The following is a 20,858-nucleotide window of genomic DNA, read 5'->3' on the forward strand; positions in this document are numbered from 1 at the left end:
TTGATTATTTGGTTTTTCATCACACATTCTCCACAGGAAATCCACCGTCAAGCAAAAAATTCATTTAAACCATAGAAAATACGAAAATACGACAAAAAAAATCTGAAGTCACAATTATTACATAATAGGTCTAATACATCACTATATATATATCAAGCGGGCACAGTAGTGAACTTCTTCTTAACGTATATCCCTTGGTTATGATCGAGCCGTAACCATGGAGTGTCCTCATCATTTAGCTGGATGCTTGGGTCTTTGTTCATTGTGAAGGGTGGAATTCGGTCATCCTTTTCATAATCTTCTGATATGTCTGACTTGTCTTCAATTCCGACGATGTTTCTTTTCCCTGAAAGAACTATGTGGCGCTTTGGCTCAATGATTGGGTCGTTGTTGTTTTTTCCTCTCTTCGGTTTTGTAGACATGTCCTTAACATAGAACACCTGATTCACATCCTTGGCAAGGACGAACGGTTCGTCTTTGTACCCAATATTGTTGAGGTCCACGGTTGTCATTCCATACTGGTTGTCGACTGCTACCCTGCCTCCAGCCGCATTTACCCATTGGCACTTGAACAAAGGTACCTTAAAAGTAGGTGCATAATTTAGTTCTCATATCTCCTCTATGCGGCCATAATATGTTTGCTTATTTCCATTAGGGTCGATGGCATCTATGCGGACACCACTGTTTTGGTTGGTGCTCCTTTTATCTTGGGCTACTGTGTAAAATGTATTCCCATTTATCTCGTACCCTTTATATGTGAGGATATGCTACGATGGCTGCCTAGCCAACAAATATACTTGCTCATCAATACTCTCATCACCCTGACATTTTTTTCGCAACCAGTTGCTGAAAGTTTCCATGTGCTGACGCGTAATCCAAGCTTCAGACTTCCCTGAAAACTCAGATCGGAGCAACTCTTTATGTGTCTCGATATACGGATCCACCAAGGAGGAGTTTTGCAGAACTGTGTAGTGTGCTTTATTAAAATAATTGTCTTGTGTACCAATATATGTTTTCTTCCCTAATGTCCCCTTTCCACTTAGTCTTCCCTCGTGTCGCGATTCAGGAACACCAATCGGGTCAAGGTCGGGAATAAAGTCAACACAAAACTCAATGACCTCCTCTATTCCATAGCCCTTGGCGATGCTTCCTTCTGGCCGAGCATGGTTGTGAACATATTTCTTTAGGACTCCCATGAACCTCTCAAAGGGGAACATGTTGTGCAGGAACACATGATCGAGAATGCTAATCTCCTTGACCAGGTGAACTAGGAGGTGTGTCATGATATTAAAGAAGGAAGGAGGGAACACCAACTCAAAGCTGACAAGACATTGAACCACATCATTATGTAGTTTAGCTAGATCCATTGGATCGATTGCCTTCTAAGAAATTGCATTGAGGAATGAACATAGCTTCATGGTGGCTAGACGTACATTTGGAGGTAGAAATCCTCTTAATGCAACTGGAAGCAATTACGTCATGAGCACGTGGCAGTCATGGGACTTTAAGTTTAGAAATTTCTTCTCTGGCATATTTATTATACCCTTTATATTCGAGGAGAATCCAGATGGTACCTTGATGCTTGCTAGGCATTCAAACATGTTTTCCTTCTCTTCTTTGCTAAGAGTGTAGCTGGCAGGACTTAAGTAATGGCGTCCATTATCTATCTTCTCTGAATGTAGGTTGTCTCATTCTTTCAAACACTGCAGGTCCTGTCATGCTTTAAGTGTGTCCTTAGGCTTCCCATACACACCCATGAAGCCTAGCAGGTTCACACAAAGATTCTTCATCAGGTGCATCACGTCGATTGCGCTACGGACCTCTAGGACTTGCCAATAGGGTAGCTCCCAAAATATAGACTTCTTCCACATGGGTTCGTGACCGTCGGCGTCGTTCGGAACAAGTTCGCTGCCATGTGCCTTTCCAAATACTACTTTGACATCCCTGACCATATTGAGTACATCCTCACCAGTTCGGTTGCCCAGCTTGGTCTGGTGGTCTGTCTTACCTTTAAAATGCTTGCCTTTCTTTCTTAGGGCGTGATTTGCAGGAAGAAATTGACGATGGCCAAGGTACATGACCTTTCGACATTTTTTTAAGAATATACCTTTAATGTCATCGAAACAGTGCGTGCATGCATTATATCCCTTGTTTGATTGTCTTGAAAGATTACTTAGAGTAGGCCAATCATTGATTGTTACGAACAACAATGCTCGCAAGTCAAAGTGCTCCTGTTTGTGCTCATCCCACACACGTACACCTGGTCTGTTCCACAAAAGTAGAAGTTCTTCAACTAGTGGCCTCAGGTACACATCGATGTTGTTGCCAGGTTGCCTTGGGCCTTGGATGAGCACTGGCATCATAATAAACTTACGCTTCATGCATAACCAGGAAGGAAGGTTGTAGATACATAGAGTAATAGGCCAAGTGCTATGACTACTACTCTGCTCCCCGAAAGGATTCATACCATCCGTACTTAAAGCAAACCTTAAGTTTCTTGCATCATTTGCAAACTTCGGGAATTCTCTATCGATTGCTCTCCACTAGGATCCATCAGCAGGGTGTCTCAACATATTGTCTATCTTACGGTCTTCTTTGTGCTATCGCAACAAATTTGTATGGTCTTTGTTTCTGAACAGACGTTTCAAGCGTGGTATTATAGGAGCATACCACATAATCTTGGCAGGGATTTTCTTCGTGGGACGTTCGCCCTCAACATCACCAGGGTCATCTCGTCTAATCTTATACCGCAATGCATGACATACCGGGCATGCATCTAACTTCTCGTACTCCTCACCATGGTAGAGGATGCAGTCATTAGGATAGGCATGTATCTTCTGGATTTCTAATCCCAAAGGGAAGACTACCTATTTTGCTTCGTACGTAGTGACGGGCAATTCGTTATCCTTCGGAAGCATCTTCTTTTGGAATTTCAGTAACTCCCCAAATCCCTTGTCAAATACACTATTCTTTGCCTTCCATTGCAGCAATTCTAGTGTGGTACCCAACTTTTTCTGTCCCTCATCACAAGTTGGGTATAGCAATTTCTTGTGATCCTCTAGCATGCGCTCGAACTTGATCTTCTCCTTTTCACTTTCGCATTCTCTTTGTGCGTCACGAATGGCCTGACCAAGATCATCAGCGGGCTCATCTTCTGCCACTACCTCTTCTTTAGCTTCCCCCATTACAGTATCATTGAAGGCACCATATTCAGCAATAATGTCATCATCGTCCCATTATTTTTCTTCACCTTCTTCCATTACAACCCTAGTTTCTCCATGCTTCGTCCAACAAATATAGTTTGGCATGAAACCTGACTTCAACAAGTGTGAATAAAGACTCCTTGAGCTAGCATATTCCTTCAAATTCTTACATATGGCACATGGGCAGCACATGAAACCATCATGTTTGTTTGCCTCGGCCACACGTAAGAAAGAATGCACGCCCTCAATGAACTCTTGGGAGCGGCGATCAGCATTGTACATCCAATGCCGGCTCATTTGCATTACATAGCATACATACCATATTAAAACCTAGAATATAATTAGTTAATTATACGACATGCATGTCACCACACAAGGTATTAATTTATGAAAGTCTCGCTACAATGTAGACAATCCCAACTACCAGTAAAAAAACTAAAACTAAAATGCACTTCAGCAGCATAAGGATTTCGCGACCAATCCCAACTAAAACAGACAGATCATGCGTTTGTTCAACATCTATGGGCTTCTTCCGTAGGATCACTACCTCATCAGCTGCCGTAGCCACCTGTGCAAGAGAGTTTTGCACGTGTTCAACATACTCTTCCTCCCAGTACCAGCCTGAACATCCAGTGCCATCCCACTGAAATTAAAACAAAAAATTAGAACTTTAATCACAATCATCATGAAAATAAGTATAAATTAACCATAATCATCAAATGCGACAAAATAACTCACATTGTGATCCAGACACTTGTAGAAGATACGGCCCTTGTTGGGACACTCCTTCCTCACCCGATACTCCATCACAATCTTCTCCTCACACTTGCCGCATGCAATGAGAGGGATGTCTGGCCTCAGTTGCTTTTGAACCCGATGAGAGGCCGAGGACTCGGAAGCAGTTGTCATCTACTCTCTATACTCATTTTTAATATAATATAAATTTCTCATTTTATAAACAAATAAAATTAAAAAAACTCTAAAATTCTCTATATCTCTAAACCATGAAGTTTGCTATGCATGCTAGAAATGAAAGCTGAATACTAGTTTTGAATAACTACTTTAACCTTCTTTCATCCAAATATGCAAACTTTAAAGTGATTTTGAGCTTAAATGGCTTACAAATAAAAAAATTCCATCATAAAAAGCCACATATATCTAGTCCACAAAATGAGATATGCTACTGATGAAACATGAGAGTATAAAGTTGGTAACCTTTATAATCAAAGAATCAATGGAGGAATCGAAGAAAATCTTGTGATTACCGACGATGAGGAAGAAGAGAGGCCGGCGATGAAGCAAGAAAACACTGAGCTCAAAGCGGCTTTGGCTCGGGGAGGAAGAACGGCTATATAGGAGGGGAACTGTAGTCCCGGTTAGAGACAGAAACTAGGACTAAAGGTCCCTTTCTAGTCCCGGACGGAGCCTCTAGCCGGGAGTAGACTTTTACTCCCGGTTGGAGGGACGAACCGGGAGTAAAAGTTAACCTTTAGTCCTAGTTGGTAGCTCCAACCCGGACTAAAGGTCCCCTGCAGCAAAAGCCTGCCGCAGTAGCCGTTGGGCAGGGACCTTTAGTCCCGGTTGGAGCTACAAACCAGGACTAAAGGTCTGTCTACTCCTGGGCGCAAAAAATACCGGGACTAAAGCCAAATTTCGAGGTGGGATCAAAGGTCGTTTCTCTACTAGTGCAAGTACAAGTAAGAACTTACCCTGACGTAGTTTATGTATCCGGGATATTTTGGCAGAAGTCCAGTCCAGATATAGATCACTGGGATGGAGTTGAGAATGTCATGTAATTTTGCAAAGTATCATAGGCCTCATGCTGAGTAAGAAAGAACAGGTACTCTCAAATAGTTGAGGGTACAAATATTAAGTCTTGGCGAGATGTGTAGTGAAATCCACAGTAGTTGCTAAAACTCGCAGTTGGAGTATTATTGTGGAAAAGCTCTAAAGAAACAGTTGTGGTGACATCTGTGATGCATACCATAGTATAGATTGACATGAGGCTTAAGGAACAGGCAAAAGGAGGTTAAAGAAATTAGTACCCGGATTTAACAATGGTAGTCAACAACTATAACCATTTAAAGTAGTTAACTCCTAAGACAACATGTCAAGTGTGCTGCCAAACATATTGACATTAAGTTATATGTTGTAAAGGAGAAAATCCAGAATCATTTTAAAAGCATTAAGCATATGAGTATCAAGCAAGTACTTGCGGATCCGCTTACCAAAGGCTAACTACCCATTGCGTTCAGAGAACACACAAACGACATGGGTTTACAGAAAAGCCTATAATTTCTGGATACTAAGGGCCTAATTGAGTATCTGTTTTAAAACAGAGAGGTGCATTGTAACTGTTAAATCTAATGGCAACTGACCGTGACGATGATGCACGCTCTATGCACTGATTTGTGATGGAATGAGAAAAGAAAAAGGAAGTTAAGTTTAAGTCATAAGGTGAGATCAAGGAGGAGAATGTTAGGTTGATCTCCACCAATTGGCTGGCCAATTGGGCCCTTGATCCACGCCCTGATCGGGGCCGCTCAGCGTTTCTACTGGTTGATGGGCCCTTGTCGCGCAGTGTAATAAATAGGAGGTGGGGGCTGGGGCTCGATACACGAGGTTCACCGTAGCCGCTAGCCCCACCGTAATTTCTAGCCCTAGTCCGATCTAGAAGGGTGTCCTGTGAGCGACGGGAAGCACCATCGCCTTCGCCGCCGTCACCCTGCACTACTGCTATTTCGTCGTCGGTGCCATGAGTGCGATTGAAGACTCGAGGCGAGGTATATCAGCAAGTCCCCTCATCTAAGCTAAGTATTACCTACTGATCTATGTCTAGAAGTACTCTCAGTTCTGACAGCCTGTTCTAGCAATATAAGGGCCTATTTGGTTCCCAGCTCCTAAATTTAGTCAGCTAAACTACCTCCTAAATTTTAGTCAGGCAGCGTTTGGTTTGGTGGACTAATTGTGACTAAACTTGACATGTGCATGTTTAGGATGACCAAAATGCCCCTAAGCTCCTGCCCCTGGCATTTGGCCAGCGGGGAAAGGGAGGAAGGAGCATCGGCCGATGGAGAAGGGGAGGAAGGAGAACTGGCCGACGGAGAAGGGGAGGAAGAAGTGCCTGCCTGGCGGTGAGCTCCAGCGAGATCCAGTCAAGATGAGCTCCAGTGAGATCCTCTTCGTCTTCCTCCCCCTTTCCTCGCCTCCCGATAACCGTCGTAGCCAAAGAACCTGGCTACGGCGCCGGCGCCGACGTGCGAGATGGAGGATTGCGGCGGCATCGCGGTCGGAGGCGGCGGCAAGAAGCCGTTCCAGCTGACGCGGTCGCTGACGTACCACCACCACCAGGGGCACCGGCCGGCGGCGTCGGCGGCCAGGTGGCGGCGGCAGCAGCTCGCGAACGAGCCGCGCGCACAGTGGCCGCAAGCGGTGGTGCTGTACACGACGTTGTTGCGCGGGGTGCGGCGCACGTTCGCTGACTGCACCGTGGTGCGCGCCATCCTGCGCGGGTTCCACGTCGCCGTGGACGAGCGGGACGTGTCCATGGACGCCGCGCTCCGCCGGGAGCTCCAGGCGCTGCTGGCCGCGCGGGGACGCGCCTTCGCGCTCCCGCAGCTGTTCATCGGCGACCGCCTCGTCGGCGGCACAGACGAGGTACAACAGCTCAACGAGACCGGCCAGCTCCACCGGCTCCTTGACGGCGCAGCCGGGCAGGACCCGGCCTTCGTCTGCGACGCCTGCGGGACAGGGCAATTATGAGGGGCACCACCTGTCCAGGTGGACTTTTAGTCCCTTTTAGTAAGCTTTGGGTGACTAGTTGGCTAAATGCCATTTAGTCATATTTAGTCAAAGTGTTTGGTAAAAAAGTTACTAAAATGGACTAAAGCTACTAAATTTAGGAGCTGCTGGGTGAACCAAACACCCCATAAGTGTTGAAAGCCGAGGCCGGCAGGTTGGACGCCGACAGAGGAAGTCCCAAGTAGTTCTGGGGAAAGGATTCCAGCCGGCAGCCCAAGGTGTCAACACACTGCTGTAGTAATTCTGGTTCCATGTGCAGGGGTACCATCGTGCTCTCGTGGTAGTTGATAGATAGCCCAGTTGCGTCAGAGAACAAACCGAGGACCTCCTTGAGGCACTGCACATCTCCAAGGTCGCCTCTGAGAACGATTAAGGTGTCATCCGCGTATTGAAGTGTCACACACCCAGGCATCTCTTACAATTGGGTGTCGGATCTCACTTGCACTTCGTCGGATCATAGCCTGCAGTGTTTCAGCAACCAATAGGAAAAGGTATGGAGACAGCGGATCTCCTTGCCTTAGCCCGCGTCTGCAGTTGATCCATGGACCTGGGACGCCAGTGAGCAAAATTGTAGATTTTGAGGATTCCAGAATCTGCTGCATCCACCGTCTCCAAGTTGCACTGAAACCTCGCGCTGACAAGATGCAGTCCAGGCCGGCCCAATTTACCGTGTCAAAAGCTTTGGCGAAGTCGAGCTTCAGAACTAGCGTTGGGATCTTTCTCTTATTGCAAGCTTGAACAATCTCAGCGGCAAAGACAAAGGTTTCCGAAATGGACCTCCCTTGGAGAAACCCAGTCTGGTTCAGATCAATGAGGTTACCAGTTTCCTTCTGCAGCCTGCCGGTTAAAGTTTTTGCCAGGATTTTGACCGTGCAGTTCTGCAGGCAAATCGGTCGGAAGGCATCAACAGCAGTAGATCCAGGTTTATTTAGAATCAACACCATGTAAGATCTGTTAATTCGTTCCAGTTGAACTGCATAGTGGAAGGAGTTCATGAAATCCATGATCTGATGTCTGACAGTACTCCAAGCCGCAATGAAGAAAGGGGGACCAAATCCGTCCGGACTAGGCGCGCTGTTGCGGTTCATGGAGCGCAGAGCAGACTTGACCTCTTCCTCCCAGAACGTGGCAGTGAGAGCATTAGATGGCCGTCTTGCGTCATTGTATAGGCTTAGTGCATCGAATCTCCAGGTTGAGTTTCCCGGCTGACCAATAATGGCGGAGAAGAACCCAGTAAGTGCTGCCATCTTCCCATCATGGTTCGTGAATTGCTGTCCCTCGCACTCGACAACTCTGATCTTGTTGCTTCTGAGTCTGACAGTTGCTTGTGCATGGTGGAAAGCAGTATTTGCATCTGCTTCTTTGATCGCTCTGAATTTGCTTCTTTGCTTCCAATAAGCGGCCCGTTCTTCGATGGACTGCGCTAACCTTTCTTGGCACAGTTTCCTGATTTGAATTTCATCACTGGAAAGCAGACTTGCTCTTCAAAGAAATCAAGAAGTTCAATAATGAATTTACTGGGGTGGGGGGGGGGGGGGGGGGGGGGGGGGGGGGGGGGGGGGGGGGGCTGTTATGCCGAGACCAAGCCTTAGCGGCAGCATCATGTGTTCTTTGATTGCCCAGTGAGCAAAGAAGTCTGGCAGTGCATCAGTCTAACTGCGCTCTCTTCTGCCGAGGATGTCGACAGCTCCAACAATTCAGAATCTGAATCCAACTGTTTTGCCATGGATCCTGCTCGCCCTTCTATGGCGCCTCTGGGATGCAAGGAATGGCACGATTTTCAGACATGAGGAGCATCGACTGTGTAATGTCATCTCCCACATCTGTGACGATTTAGCCACTTGGGAATGGCGCTTTGTTTCAGCGTCCATTGTTCCCGGTTTGCACCAATGGCACTTGTACTTTCATCTTGTGTATCTAATCGGCCAGGACTGCTATCGGTCTGGCCGCTTTGTAACCGAACTCCCTCATTTTAATTTTAATATAATCTAGGCGGGGAATCTCTCCCCTCCGTAGTTTCTCCTCAAAAAAGAAGAAGATTTGCACATGATCTTACCTGAACTCAACATAAGCTCAGGAGTACGGTTTTCTACGTTCAAGGGCAATTGGACGACTTGTGGACTTCTGGTGCACAAAAATAACCATTGGGCTCTGTTTGAACATAAATATTGTAGGTGCTAGAATTGAATTAGACATCGATAATATATACCAAATTAAATCAGCCATATATTAGAAACTAGTCCATAAACCCATGCTCTCGCACGGGCTAGAATTTTAAAAGATGTACTATTAATATATTTGATAATAGAAAATTACTTATATTAAGTTGTATGTTTTTTCTTTCTTTATTTTCTACAAAATATACATAATAGATAGTTTGTAGTCTATATCTAATGATCATAAACTTATTAATTACTTTTTTTTGCAAGGGACTAACTTATATATTTTTCATGCATATTCATATTTTTACTTTGCATGGCACCTTGTATATTTTAATATGCAATTAGTTTGAAGCCTTGCCATTAACAATGGTGGCCATGTTGCATCACATATCTTAAGACATGAATATGAATTTTGATTTTTTTTAACTTTATTTTTATTGAGTGCTATAGATTTTTTCCTCAAGTTAAAACTCCTGTGCTTGTTGTATCTTTTACTAACTCTCATTTTGGTCTATTTTAAAATAAGGATTTTAGGTTGTATAATACGTCCTTAAATACTACAATAGCATATGCAATATTTTGAAACTTGCACCAGGTCACCTAAGATAAGTGATAGAGCTTGAAATAAGATCTCCGACGGGCATAGCAGTGCTAACCTCAATAGAATTTTAAATCTTATTAAGCATTATAATGATCGCATACTCTAGAGTAATGTTATGGCCGAAAAAATATAGCCACCAGTGGTCTCCCATAGTTCTTAAGATGATTGAATTTCCTATCAAGGAACTATACATTCAATTATGGATATACTGTCAATATAGACGTGTGAGACATTTAGTTAAAATATACAAATATATATAAAGTAACAATCTCTATAAATTATTTATTGTAGATTTGAGAGGATATTTAATTTTCTTAGTAATGAGATGAAAACTGGCTTACATAAATTATTTATTGTAATAGGAGTATGTGGGTAAATAGATGAAAATTTAGGTCTACTTTAGACCATGTTTCTTAATGGCTTATGTGGGTAGTTTAAATATAGAGTCATGAGTCATTTTATGTTGTTTTATGTAATAGCAGAGGTGGGTAATTATTTAGAAAATAGAATAGATTTAATAGCAATTATTATCAATGGTGATTAGATTATACCAAATTGATGGTCAAATATTTTAGATTTTTGTAAGAAATTTCTAGGATCTATTTTTTATTTTCTATTGTGTCTTGTGAGGATTAACGTGGAGGCTCCATTCAAGACCTCTAGTAAGCATTTCTAGTATTTATCTTTTTTAGTGTGACATGATTTAGTTGAAACCTAATTTTAAGATTTATACACTCTTATTGCATCCCTTTCTGTGACTTCATGAATTTTTTTAGATTTTGAGTTTTAACAAAGTTGTAGAATTTTTTCCACATGTTAAGTAGAAACTCTAGTGCTTTTTATTTTTTATTCATAATTTATTTTTATTAAAAATAATTTAGGCCTTAGTAATATTGTTTTCCACATGTTAATTAAGTTGAAACTCATATTGCACCCAAGCATTGAACTTGTTGAATTTGTTATATCACAGAACTATATGTGTGTAGTATTGTTTTATATATCATAGAGTGCTAAAAATTATACTACCAATATCGATATGATATATTGTTTCAGTTAAAATATATAAAGTTATTTAAAAATAACTTACGAAATTCATTATTAGGGAGTATTAATATAATTTAAAGAGAATTGCTGGTGTTATGTTATTGCTATGTGGTTTGTTAATTAAATATTTTCATGCTTATAAGCTATTCAGATAAATATTTATCCTAATGTATATATGTTTACTTGGTATACATAGTTAAACATAGTATTATGGTTATTTAATTTCACAGTTGTAGTAGTTTATAATTTAGAAATATATATGTCTCGTATATACATGGTGAAACAAAGCATTGTGGTTATTTAATTTCATAGTTGTAGAAGTTGTAATTTAGAAATATATAATCTCATACTTTATGTACATTAATTTATTTTTTAAAATAGCATATATTAGTATCTACATATAGATTTGGAAGATGCGGGTAATTTAGATGCAATTTAAGGGAGTTATTATGAATTATATTTCATAATGACAAAATGAGCACTTTAGATACAAATTTAAGGGATTATTTTAAATTATTTTTCATAATGACGAGTGTGGGTCCCATTGAGGAGGAACTTGTCCACCATGCAGGAAACCCAGCGGCTTGAAGACTTGCAAGTGGTGGAGATGCTGCTGCAGCCAGGGCGGCGGGATTACCGACGGCCGAGGTGGCTCCATCAACAGACAACAGGGGCGGAGGGAGCGCCGACGACCGAACCAGATCAGGCAGTGAGGGCGGCAGGAGCACCATTGCCTCGCCTGGAACTTGAGCTCAGATTCCTCCCCCGGTGATTCATGTTCACAGAGATTTGGGATGGATTGGGGGCGGATGATGCTAGGGCTTGGAATTGGGGGCTTGGAGACTGAGTATTTGGAATTGGGGGCATGGAATTAGGGATATAGCGTGCGCGGGAGAGCCAAAGGCGAGCGCGCGAGGGAAAATGGCGGGAGCGCGCAAGGGAAGGAGCGGGCGCAAGGAAAGGAGGGAAGGAGGAGCATGCGTGGTGGGAGCTGGCGAGGCGGCGATAGGAGCAGCGGATCTGGAAGAAACTACTAGAGTCCTCCCAACGCTGTTTCTACGGTTTCGTCGCACCTTGAACCGAGCGAAGACGTCGAGTCGTGAGGAAGAAACGATTTCTTTGTTTTGCAGTCTCTCTCCTTATCAATTTGCTTAGCTGTCAACCTAATTAAGACTAGTATATTATCCATGCTAACGTCACGGCTTTATTTTAGGGATGCACATGAAAACAACCCCACAAATATATATAACCATATATATAATCCGAAAACACTTATTATGTCTAGTCTTAACCATCTGAGGCCACAATGGAATGCCCTGTTAACGCTACGGTAAAACCTAAAACACAATCAAATTCATGTGACAATTTTCATATGGACATTTTTCATATACAATCATAATTTCACAAATATAATTCCCAACGTTTTACTGCAGCTACAGCCGCGTGCTAACGGTAAAAACAAAGAGACAATATGTTTGAAAAATGAGTTATCATATTGTTGAGCTCATAGCAAATATATAATCAAAATTTTCATAGGGTCTAGCCTCTGCTTGGCGTGCCACCCTTCGTCCTCCACTTTACATCACTCATCCTAGCCTCGACTCTCCCTCCACCGTGATGGCCCAGCGACATTGCCTATTGGTCTGCCTATACTTGCTCGGAGCAAGCACGTCAAGAAACACTTGCTCTTGCACAGCCCGGAGTCCGCTCTTCCCTCACCATCAGACCTTCAGATTTACTGAACTTCAATAATACATAAATAAAGATATGGCATATTTAAATGCATATGGGAGGCCCCCAAAAGGAAAAACAATAAATGACTGATATCATTAAATATAATTAATTTCTTACTGGCATCATAAAGAAAGTGTGCTACATTATATTTTTTTAACAGAACCTTATGTTGTTTGATTCTTGATACAAGTATTAGTGGAGAACTGAGAACATATATAATACTCCCTCAATTCCGTTTTACCCAGCGCGAGAGGCATCACACATTCACACCAGATACCAAAACGATATTAAGGCCCTGTTTGGCATGGCTCTGGAGCTGAACTCCAGCAACTCTAGCCAATTTTCCAGTCAAACACCCCAACTCCAAAACTCCATGGAGCTGCCAACTCCATGAAGCTATAGTGCAAATGGAGGTGGAGTTTTGGAGCACCTCTTTTGCAGCTCCAAAACCACCCAATATGAACCTCCTCGTGGAGTTGGTGGGTAATTACCCACCAATGCCACTGGTTACACAACAAAAAAAATGGTTCGTTCTTTTCCTCCTGAGACCCCCCGCGCCACATCTCCCTCCGGCGTCTCCTCCAATCCGCCGCTAGGGTTCGCCTGCCGCCGCTAGGGTTTGCCACGATTTCAAGCTTCTCACGTCTCCGCCTGATGGTCGCAGACGCATGGACGCTGTTGCCCTTCTCTGCCTGTTCCTTGCCCGGGTACAAGATGAAACCGACGCCGGCGTGGTGCTTGAGTGCTTCACTGTCAGGCAAATCGTGCGAGCAGCAGTGCGGGCGCCTGCGCTGTGCGAGCAAGCGGCGGCCTTAGGCAAGCGCGTCGTGGGAGCGCACGGCGGCGTGGAAGAAGGCAAGCCTTGCTTGGGCGAGGGCGAGCGGTGGTGCAAGCATCCAGGTGCATGCGGCGGCGGCCAGTGCGAGTTGCTAACGAGCGGCGCGGCGGCGGCGTGAGGTGTTCAGGGAAGGGAGTAGGAGGTCTGCAGCTGCAGGCCGTATGGGCCTTGGCCCAAAACCGAACTGGTTTAGCCTTATTTTTTTCTTAAAAATAATTCAAATACGATTTACTTTAATCATGATAAATATTATGAGTAATTGTTGTAATATTGTCAATTACCCAGACAGTAGATAGATGCAGTCCAAATATCCACTAATTGGCTACTGATTGTTTATCCATACTACTCATTATTTTGGAATTTACTGCATGTATTTTCATTTCATATTTGTGAGAAGTTCAAGTCATTCATTTTGTCTAAAGAACGGTGTATTTATTCAAACCAGGGGCAAGAATGACAATCTACCATCAAACTCCTCTTTTGTGGAGCTAGGGACACCCTCCCAGCCAAACACCTTCATTAGACAGCTCCAACTCTATCCAGAGCTGGCTCCACCTGGAGTTCTGAAGTGGAGCAGCTCCACCCAGAGTTGGAGCCATGCCAAACAGGGCCTAGCTCAGCCATGTATTAACTCTTCGTTGATTACCTTTTATGCGTTATTTTTTTCACTCCCAAAATTTATTGGCGCTCTTTTTCTCTCCGTTGCCTACCTGCATGCGTGATTTTTTTTTAATTTTAACACTTTTTGAAAACTAATTTTAAACCTAACACGGTCGGGTTTTTTTTAAAACTAACACTTTTTGCCGCGCCTATTGCCCTGGCGCGGCCAAATGCCTGTGCTGCGCCATGTATGGTGGCGCAGCAGAGGGCTGACGTGGCGGCGATCGGAATCGCAGACCGCTGACGGGGCAGGGCCTGCCGCGCCATCGATCTTGGCGCGGCACTGCCGGGCCCTGATCCATGGCGCGGCAGAGCCGAATAAATATCATGAGCGAGCCCTGCCCCGCCCGCCCGTCGCCCGCCGCACGCGCCCCGCCGCCGCGCAGCGCCCGCACGCGGTCGCGCCACGAACGCCGGCGCGTCAAGGCCGCCCGCTCCTAAGGTACCTCCCTCTCGATTTCATATTATTTTGATTATTATTGTTTTAGGATAATTAGTGATTTAGGATAATTAGTAATATAGGATAGTTAGGGTTTTATGATTGTTATTGATTTATGATAGTTAGTGATTTAGGATAGTTAGGTTAGTGAATTTGTTTGTGATTTACGTAGGTAATTTTTAGGTTTGAGGTTAGGATTTTGGGTTTAGGGATTGATTAGGTATTTATTATTTAGTTTATAGTTAGTTATTTAGTTAGCGATTTTGGGTATAGATACTAGTTTACAAATGTCGTTACTTACTAGTGCGTGATACGTCGATTTTGATGACTTCATGAAGTTTCATCAAATGCTTATATTCCTAGTGAAGTTGTTTATGTTACTAGTGCGTGATATGTCTGTTAATTTTACTTTGAATATATACATGTGCTTTCATATTGCATAACAAGTAGTTCAAATTTTGTAATGCTACGTAATGTTAATTTGAATACTCTAACGCTTTGTTTATCAATTTGTAATAGGATGGCCCCTCCCACGCAGCACCTGTTGTATCCCATTCTTGAGGTGGAGTACGACGACCAGCACCGAGCACACATCTTGAGTGACAATGACGCAGATGTGGCCTTGCCTACTTTGAGGCCCCGCACGCACACCAGGGCGCACCAGTGGGACGAGCGTTATGCGCCGTACATACGGCGTGCCGGCTTCCTCGAGCTTATCCGTGTTGTCAACCATGGTCTTCCGCCCCTTGACCCAGCACTACTTACTGCAGCTGTAGACAGGTGCGAGTGCATTCTTTGTACGTAAACTTTCTTGTAACAAATTTAAGGCAACTAACAGTCGTTCTATTCTTATAACAGGTGGAGGCCTGAGACCAACATGTTTCACCTACCTTGTGGCGAGATGACCTTGACCATGTAGGATGTGAAGGCTATTTTTGTCCTTCGGTTGGGGAGACTTCTAGTGACAGGGATAGTTGACAACGATCACTGGAGGGAGCTGGTGGCTCAGTTTACTGGCTTTCTTCCACCGGACGACGAGGCTTCCAAGAAAAATAAGCGAGAAATTGAAGCCTATTTAATACTTGTATTGCTTTCCTGCAGCCATCGGGTCTCATGTTCTTTGGTAAATTTCAGGAAAACTTTCGGTGTTTCGTCGTCCTGGATCACGGAGCGCTTTGATTACTTGGACCCATAGGCTAAGGAGACTTAGATCGACAGGTTCGCTCGAGTGTGGCTCTGGCACTTTCTTGGTGCTTTCCTCTTCCCAGACGCCTCGGGCAACACCATCAGCTAGATCTTCCTTGACATACTACGCCAGCTGTGGGAGAACATAGCGGCATACAGCTGGAGCAGCGCAGTCCTAGCATGGACATATCAACAGCTATGCGTTGCCTGTCGTCGCACCTCAGGGTATGCGAACCTTGAAGGTTGCTCGTACCTACTCCAGGTTTGGTGTTGGGAACGATGACCCGTTGGAAGGCCACTTAGTACTGGTTTACCGGTAAGTACTTTGGTTTATTATATTCTTTGATATGGTTACATATGATGAGTTTATTAATGGCTAATTCATTATCGTGTTCAATGCAGCAATGGAACAGGCATGATACACTCCCTACAGTTCTGTTTATCTGGACGGAATCAGAGTTAGAGGGAATGCGAGGCACAAGTACAGGGAGTACACGAATGGTCTCGACATCCTAACACAGCACCAGGTTACGCTCTCTTTACTATCATACATGTGTCTTGTTCGATCTACACTATATCACAACCTAACTCAATTACGAAATTTTAGGTGCATTGGTGTCCTTGGGATGCTCCGGAGCTCCAGTACTATCTCAGTCCTATCACTAGGGATGAGTCAGACGAGTATCGCTGCGACGTCCCTCTTATCGCTGCGACGTCCCTCTTATTTTCTTCCATGTGGTCGAGATTCACTTGCCCATCAGGGTCTGCAGACAGTTTGGAAGAATGACAGGCTGCCCACCACCGCTTTACTCCACCAACCAAAGATTGCACGGGTGTGTTATCGATTAATAACAAAGCTACAATTTAGAGGTGTGTGTGGTACAACTAACATCGTTTTGTTGCAGGTATGACCGCATGAAAGCTCTAGTTTGGTTTTGGTGAATTGATGAAACCCTAAGTGCTAACCTAGTTTATCAAGTGATCATGACATAGGTAGCACACTTCAAGTAGAAGAAGCTAATGAAGATCATAGCATGACAATGGTGATGGCATGGCGATGATCAAGGGCTTAAACTTGAAATGAAGAAAGAGAAAAACAAAAAACTCAAGGCAAAGGTATAAACCATAGGAGCTATTTTGTTTTGGTGATCAAGACACTTAGAGAGTGTGATCACATTTAGGTTTGATAGCCGTACTATTAAGAGGGGTGAAACTCGTATCGGAATGCGGTTATCAAAGTGCCACTAGATGCTCTAACTTATTGCATATGCATTTAGGATCTAGTGGAGTGCTAACACCCTTGATAATATTTGTGAAAATATGCTAACACATGTGCACAAGGTGGTTGTAGGGTTGAGATGGATTCGGCGCTTTCGGGAAAATGAAATGTCTATTTTCTATTGCGCCGGATGCAAAATTCTTGGTGATTGACACATTTGAGCAAGGGTGAAGAAGTTAGAGTTGAAATGGAGTTGGTCGAAATGATGCTGGCGTCGGTCTACTGACCGGACGCTGGGTCACTCAACGACCGGACGCTGAAAGGCTGCGTCCGGTCGAGCTGTCAGACGGCACAGTAGGCTAGGGTTGAGCACCGGACGCTGGCTGCGTCCGGTCAAGGTGGACCGGACGCGTCCGGTCGAAAAAACATGTCTCGGGGAGCTTACTGGAAACAACCGGAGGCTGGGGCTTGAGCGTCCGGTTAGTTTTGACCGGAGCGTCCGGTTAGCTTCGTAGCCGTTGGAATCTGACGTACAGCGTTTGAAGCTGATGACGCGTGGCGTCCATCGGGCGACCGGACGCTGAGGGCCAGCGTCCGGTCAGTTTGACCGGAGCGTCCGGTCAGAGCGCGTTTTGCCCAGTGAAGGGGTATAACGGCTCTATTTGATGGGGGCTCTATTTATAGCCCCATGGCCGGCTGTGGCTAATATCTTTGGCCATTTTCATTGACATAGCAACCTTGTGAGCTAAGCCAAAGCCCTCCCACTCATCTACATCATTGATTCATCATCATAGTGAGATTGGGAGTGATCCAAGTGCATTGCTTGAGTGATTGCATCTAGAGGCACTTAGTGATCGTGGTTTGCTGTGGATTTCGCTTGTTACTCTTGGTGGTTGCCGCCACCTAGACGGCTTGGAGCAGCGAAGATCGTCGAGCGGAGGTGGTGATTGTCTCCAGCTCCGATCGTGGTGATTGTGAGAGGATCTTGACCTTTCCCCGGCGGAGCGCCAAAAGGTACTTTAGTGAATTGCTCGTGGCTTGTGTGATCCTCATCTTGTGTTGGTTGTGCGGCACCCTATTGAGGATTTGGCGTGTGAAGCCAATTAGCGCGTGAACCTCCAAGTGAGTGAATCGCCACAACGAGGACTAGCTTGCCGACAAGCAAGTGAACCTCGGTAAAAAATCATTGTCTTCATCATTGATTCCGAGGTGATTGGTCTTCATTGTTATTCATCTTTGTGATTGATTGGTTCTTCATCTACACGGCGGTATAACTATCCTAACCACTCTCTTTACTTTACCGCAAACTAGTTGACAAGCTCTTTAGTGTAGCTAGTTGTGAGAGCTTGCTTGCTTGGTTGGTGTGGCTCTTTAGTTAGTCTTTGAGAGCACACTAACATAGGATAGTGTCTTTGCTATTGTGTGAATAGACACTATCTAAACTAGAATTGTGGTAGGTGGCTTGTATTTTAAGTAGGCTAGTGCAACACTCGCTTCGCCTCATAATTGTCTAACCATTTGGTTAAGTGTTGTTGTAGAAATTTTTGTTAGGCTATTCACCCCCCCCCCTCTAGCCATTAGGACCTTTCACCGCAGGAAGAGGTACAAGGCCAAGGATTGGCGCGTGACACACAGCGCGCACATCCATTTGTGGTAGAATATGGTACGACAGCCGGTCCATGCGGGTCCTCCACACGACCAGCACACATTCGACGAGTACCTGCGGTGGCTTCATAGGTCTACGAGGACACATATCAATCCCCCGTACACTAAGGATGTGATTGACGAGGACTCGGAAGAAGATGTCATCGAAGATGTGTACGACGTTACCACTAGGGAGGACACACAGCTACAGAGAGCCCTGCTTCAAAGATACGTGGTAAGATACTTGAATGGTACAATTTGTTATTCTTTTGGTATTAAGTATGTGTACTAAAACTGTTCAACCACGTTTCTGTACCCAGACGACATAATTGTCAAGGATGTCCAACGAAGCAGCGTTTCGGCTTCACAAGTCTAGAGGGTAGGGGCCAGGTGTTCTCGTGGCTTTTGTGGAGGTAAATATAAACTTGTCCGTTCCGAAAATGTTTCTTTAGTGTATATGTGTTTGGAAAATGCACTAACTTTAACGTCTATTTATGCAGAAGGTGAAGAAGAGCTGCAGGAAGCTAGCTCAGAAGCTGAGATGTATGGACACTCCTTATGAGGAACCGCCACTCCCGGCACGGTCGGGTGGCACGTCTTCAGCCTCTTTGAGGACACCAGCCGGCTCTTCTCAGCCGATGACAGGTGCCACTTCCACGGTGCGTACACCACCACATCATAGCGCTGGGAAGGACCCTGCAACCGAGGATGACGAGGACAACGATGACGACAACGACGACCCCCTGGGCTTCTGCAGACAGCACGACCAGTGGGACGATTGGCCGCAGGACGAGATCGACATGTCTCAACTAGGTGGTGCCCCGCTTGGTACCCAAGGAGCCTCACAGGTACTAACAAAGGTAGTTTCTTTAAATATGTATGCTCCATGAACTAACGATCATAAAGAATTATAAGTAATCATGCGTATCATATACTTGCAAGGTACGAGCCGTACGCACTGTCGACGCGACCATACCGACGTTGGCTACACTCCCAATGTATTGCCAACAAATCCGAAGAGACAGAGGCGTCTGAGGGATCCTTACACTCCTGGGTCTTAGTTTGTTAGGTCAAACGAATATTAGCGTCCGAAACTTATGGGGTTATTTGGTTATGTTATGTCAAACTTATGTCAAACCAATAAAAATGTTATGTGGTCAACTTGCGCACGGACTTCATTTATTTGCTTCATAATCGTTTCTATGCGTCGCGGCAGCACTACCGGCGAGATTAAGTAGCAACTAGTTCGGGAATCGGCAGTCCCGCCGTATCTCGATGCCGGTGGCCGACGTCTTGCATGAGGGGTCGAGGAAGCCGGGGTCCATGGTCGCGTCGCCGCCGATCCTACAATATGGGGGCAAAAAGCCCAAGAAATAAGTTCCCTTAAAAAATATTCGTTTCAATCCGATCCAATTTTTCGTCAAGCACTACTTAGAATAACTCCCACTATCGGCGCGACGCGTTCCGATTAAACCGTCCAGGTACCGCCGGGGTCAGGCGGGCTTGCTGCTCGGGCAGGCGGGACTGGCCGTGGGGTTTTATTCAGCTCTACAGCGCCACGGATCAAGGCACGGCACTGCCGCGCCAAGCTCGGTGGCGCGGCAGGCTCTGCCCCGTCAGCGGTCAGCGAGTCGCCGCCACGTCAGACCTCTGCCGCGCCACCATGCATGGCGCGGCACAGGCATTTGGCCGCGCCAGGGCAATAGGCGCGGCCAAAAGTGTTAGTTTTTTTAAAAAACGACCGTGTTAGATTTAAAATTAATTTTCAAAAAGTGTTAAAATTAAAAAAAAAATCGCATGCGCGGAGTAACCAACACAGGCAACGCTTCGTTTTTACATCCGCGTAATTAAATGATCCTCGATAACCTAGCTCGCCTCCTATATTGGTAAAACTGAAAAATGGGTGTGCGCAAGGTAAAACGGGATGGAGGGAGTACAATACTAATAACATATAGACATCTGCAACATAGGTTGTAAGAAGTGAAGGCTTGCCTGAGATGGTGATTGGCCTCCAAACCTATCTGCATCTGAAGGTGCATCGTACCATCCAACCAGCTATCAATCCATATAGACATCTGCAACATAGGTTGTTAGAAGTGAACGAAGGCTCGCCTGAGATGATGATAGGCCTCCAAACCTATCTGCATCTGAAGGCGCATCATGCCATTCAACCAGCTATCAATCCAGAGCTCCTCCTCATGGTGGTCCACACCTAAAAGTGGATGCCAAAGATTATCGACATGGCTGAGGGGCCCTCGGAGGAAGGCACATCATGCCATCTTCGCTCAAAAAAATGAAATTAAAATTTCTTTGATGAGATGTAGTTCA

At 44.9% G+C, this 20,858-nt stretch overlaps 1 protein-coding gene across 1 annotated transcript; it reads left to right on the forward strand.

Moving 5' to 3' along the window:
- Positions 1-6,452: 6,452 nt before the first annotated feature.
- LOC136550677 (uncharacterized protein At5g39865-like) lies at positions 6,453-6,965 on the forward strand. The gene has a single exon (XM_066542289.1). The coding sequence runs from the start codon at positions 6,468-6,470 to the stop codon at positions 6,963-6,965; it is 498 nt and encodes a 165-aa protein (XP_066398386.1). The 5' UTR covers positions 6,453-6,467.
- The last annotated feature ends 13,893 nt before the right edge of the window (positions 6,966-20,858 follow it).

The sequence above is a fragment of the Miscanthus floridulus genome, chromosome 4 (assembly GCF_019320115.1).
Source record: "Miscanthus floridulus cultivar M001 chromosome 4, ASM1932011v1, whole genome shotgun sequence".
Classification (NCBI taxonomy): domain Eukaryota; kingdom Viridiplantae; phylum Streptophyta; class Magnoliopsida; order Poales; family Poaceae; genus Miscanthus; species Miscanthus floridulus.

Excerpts from the sequence above, each read along its gene's own strand:
- LOC136550677 (XM_066542289.1), top strand. The coding sequence starts at position 6,468 with ATGGAGGATTGCGGCGGCATCGCGGTCGGAGGCGGCGGCAAGAAGCCG.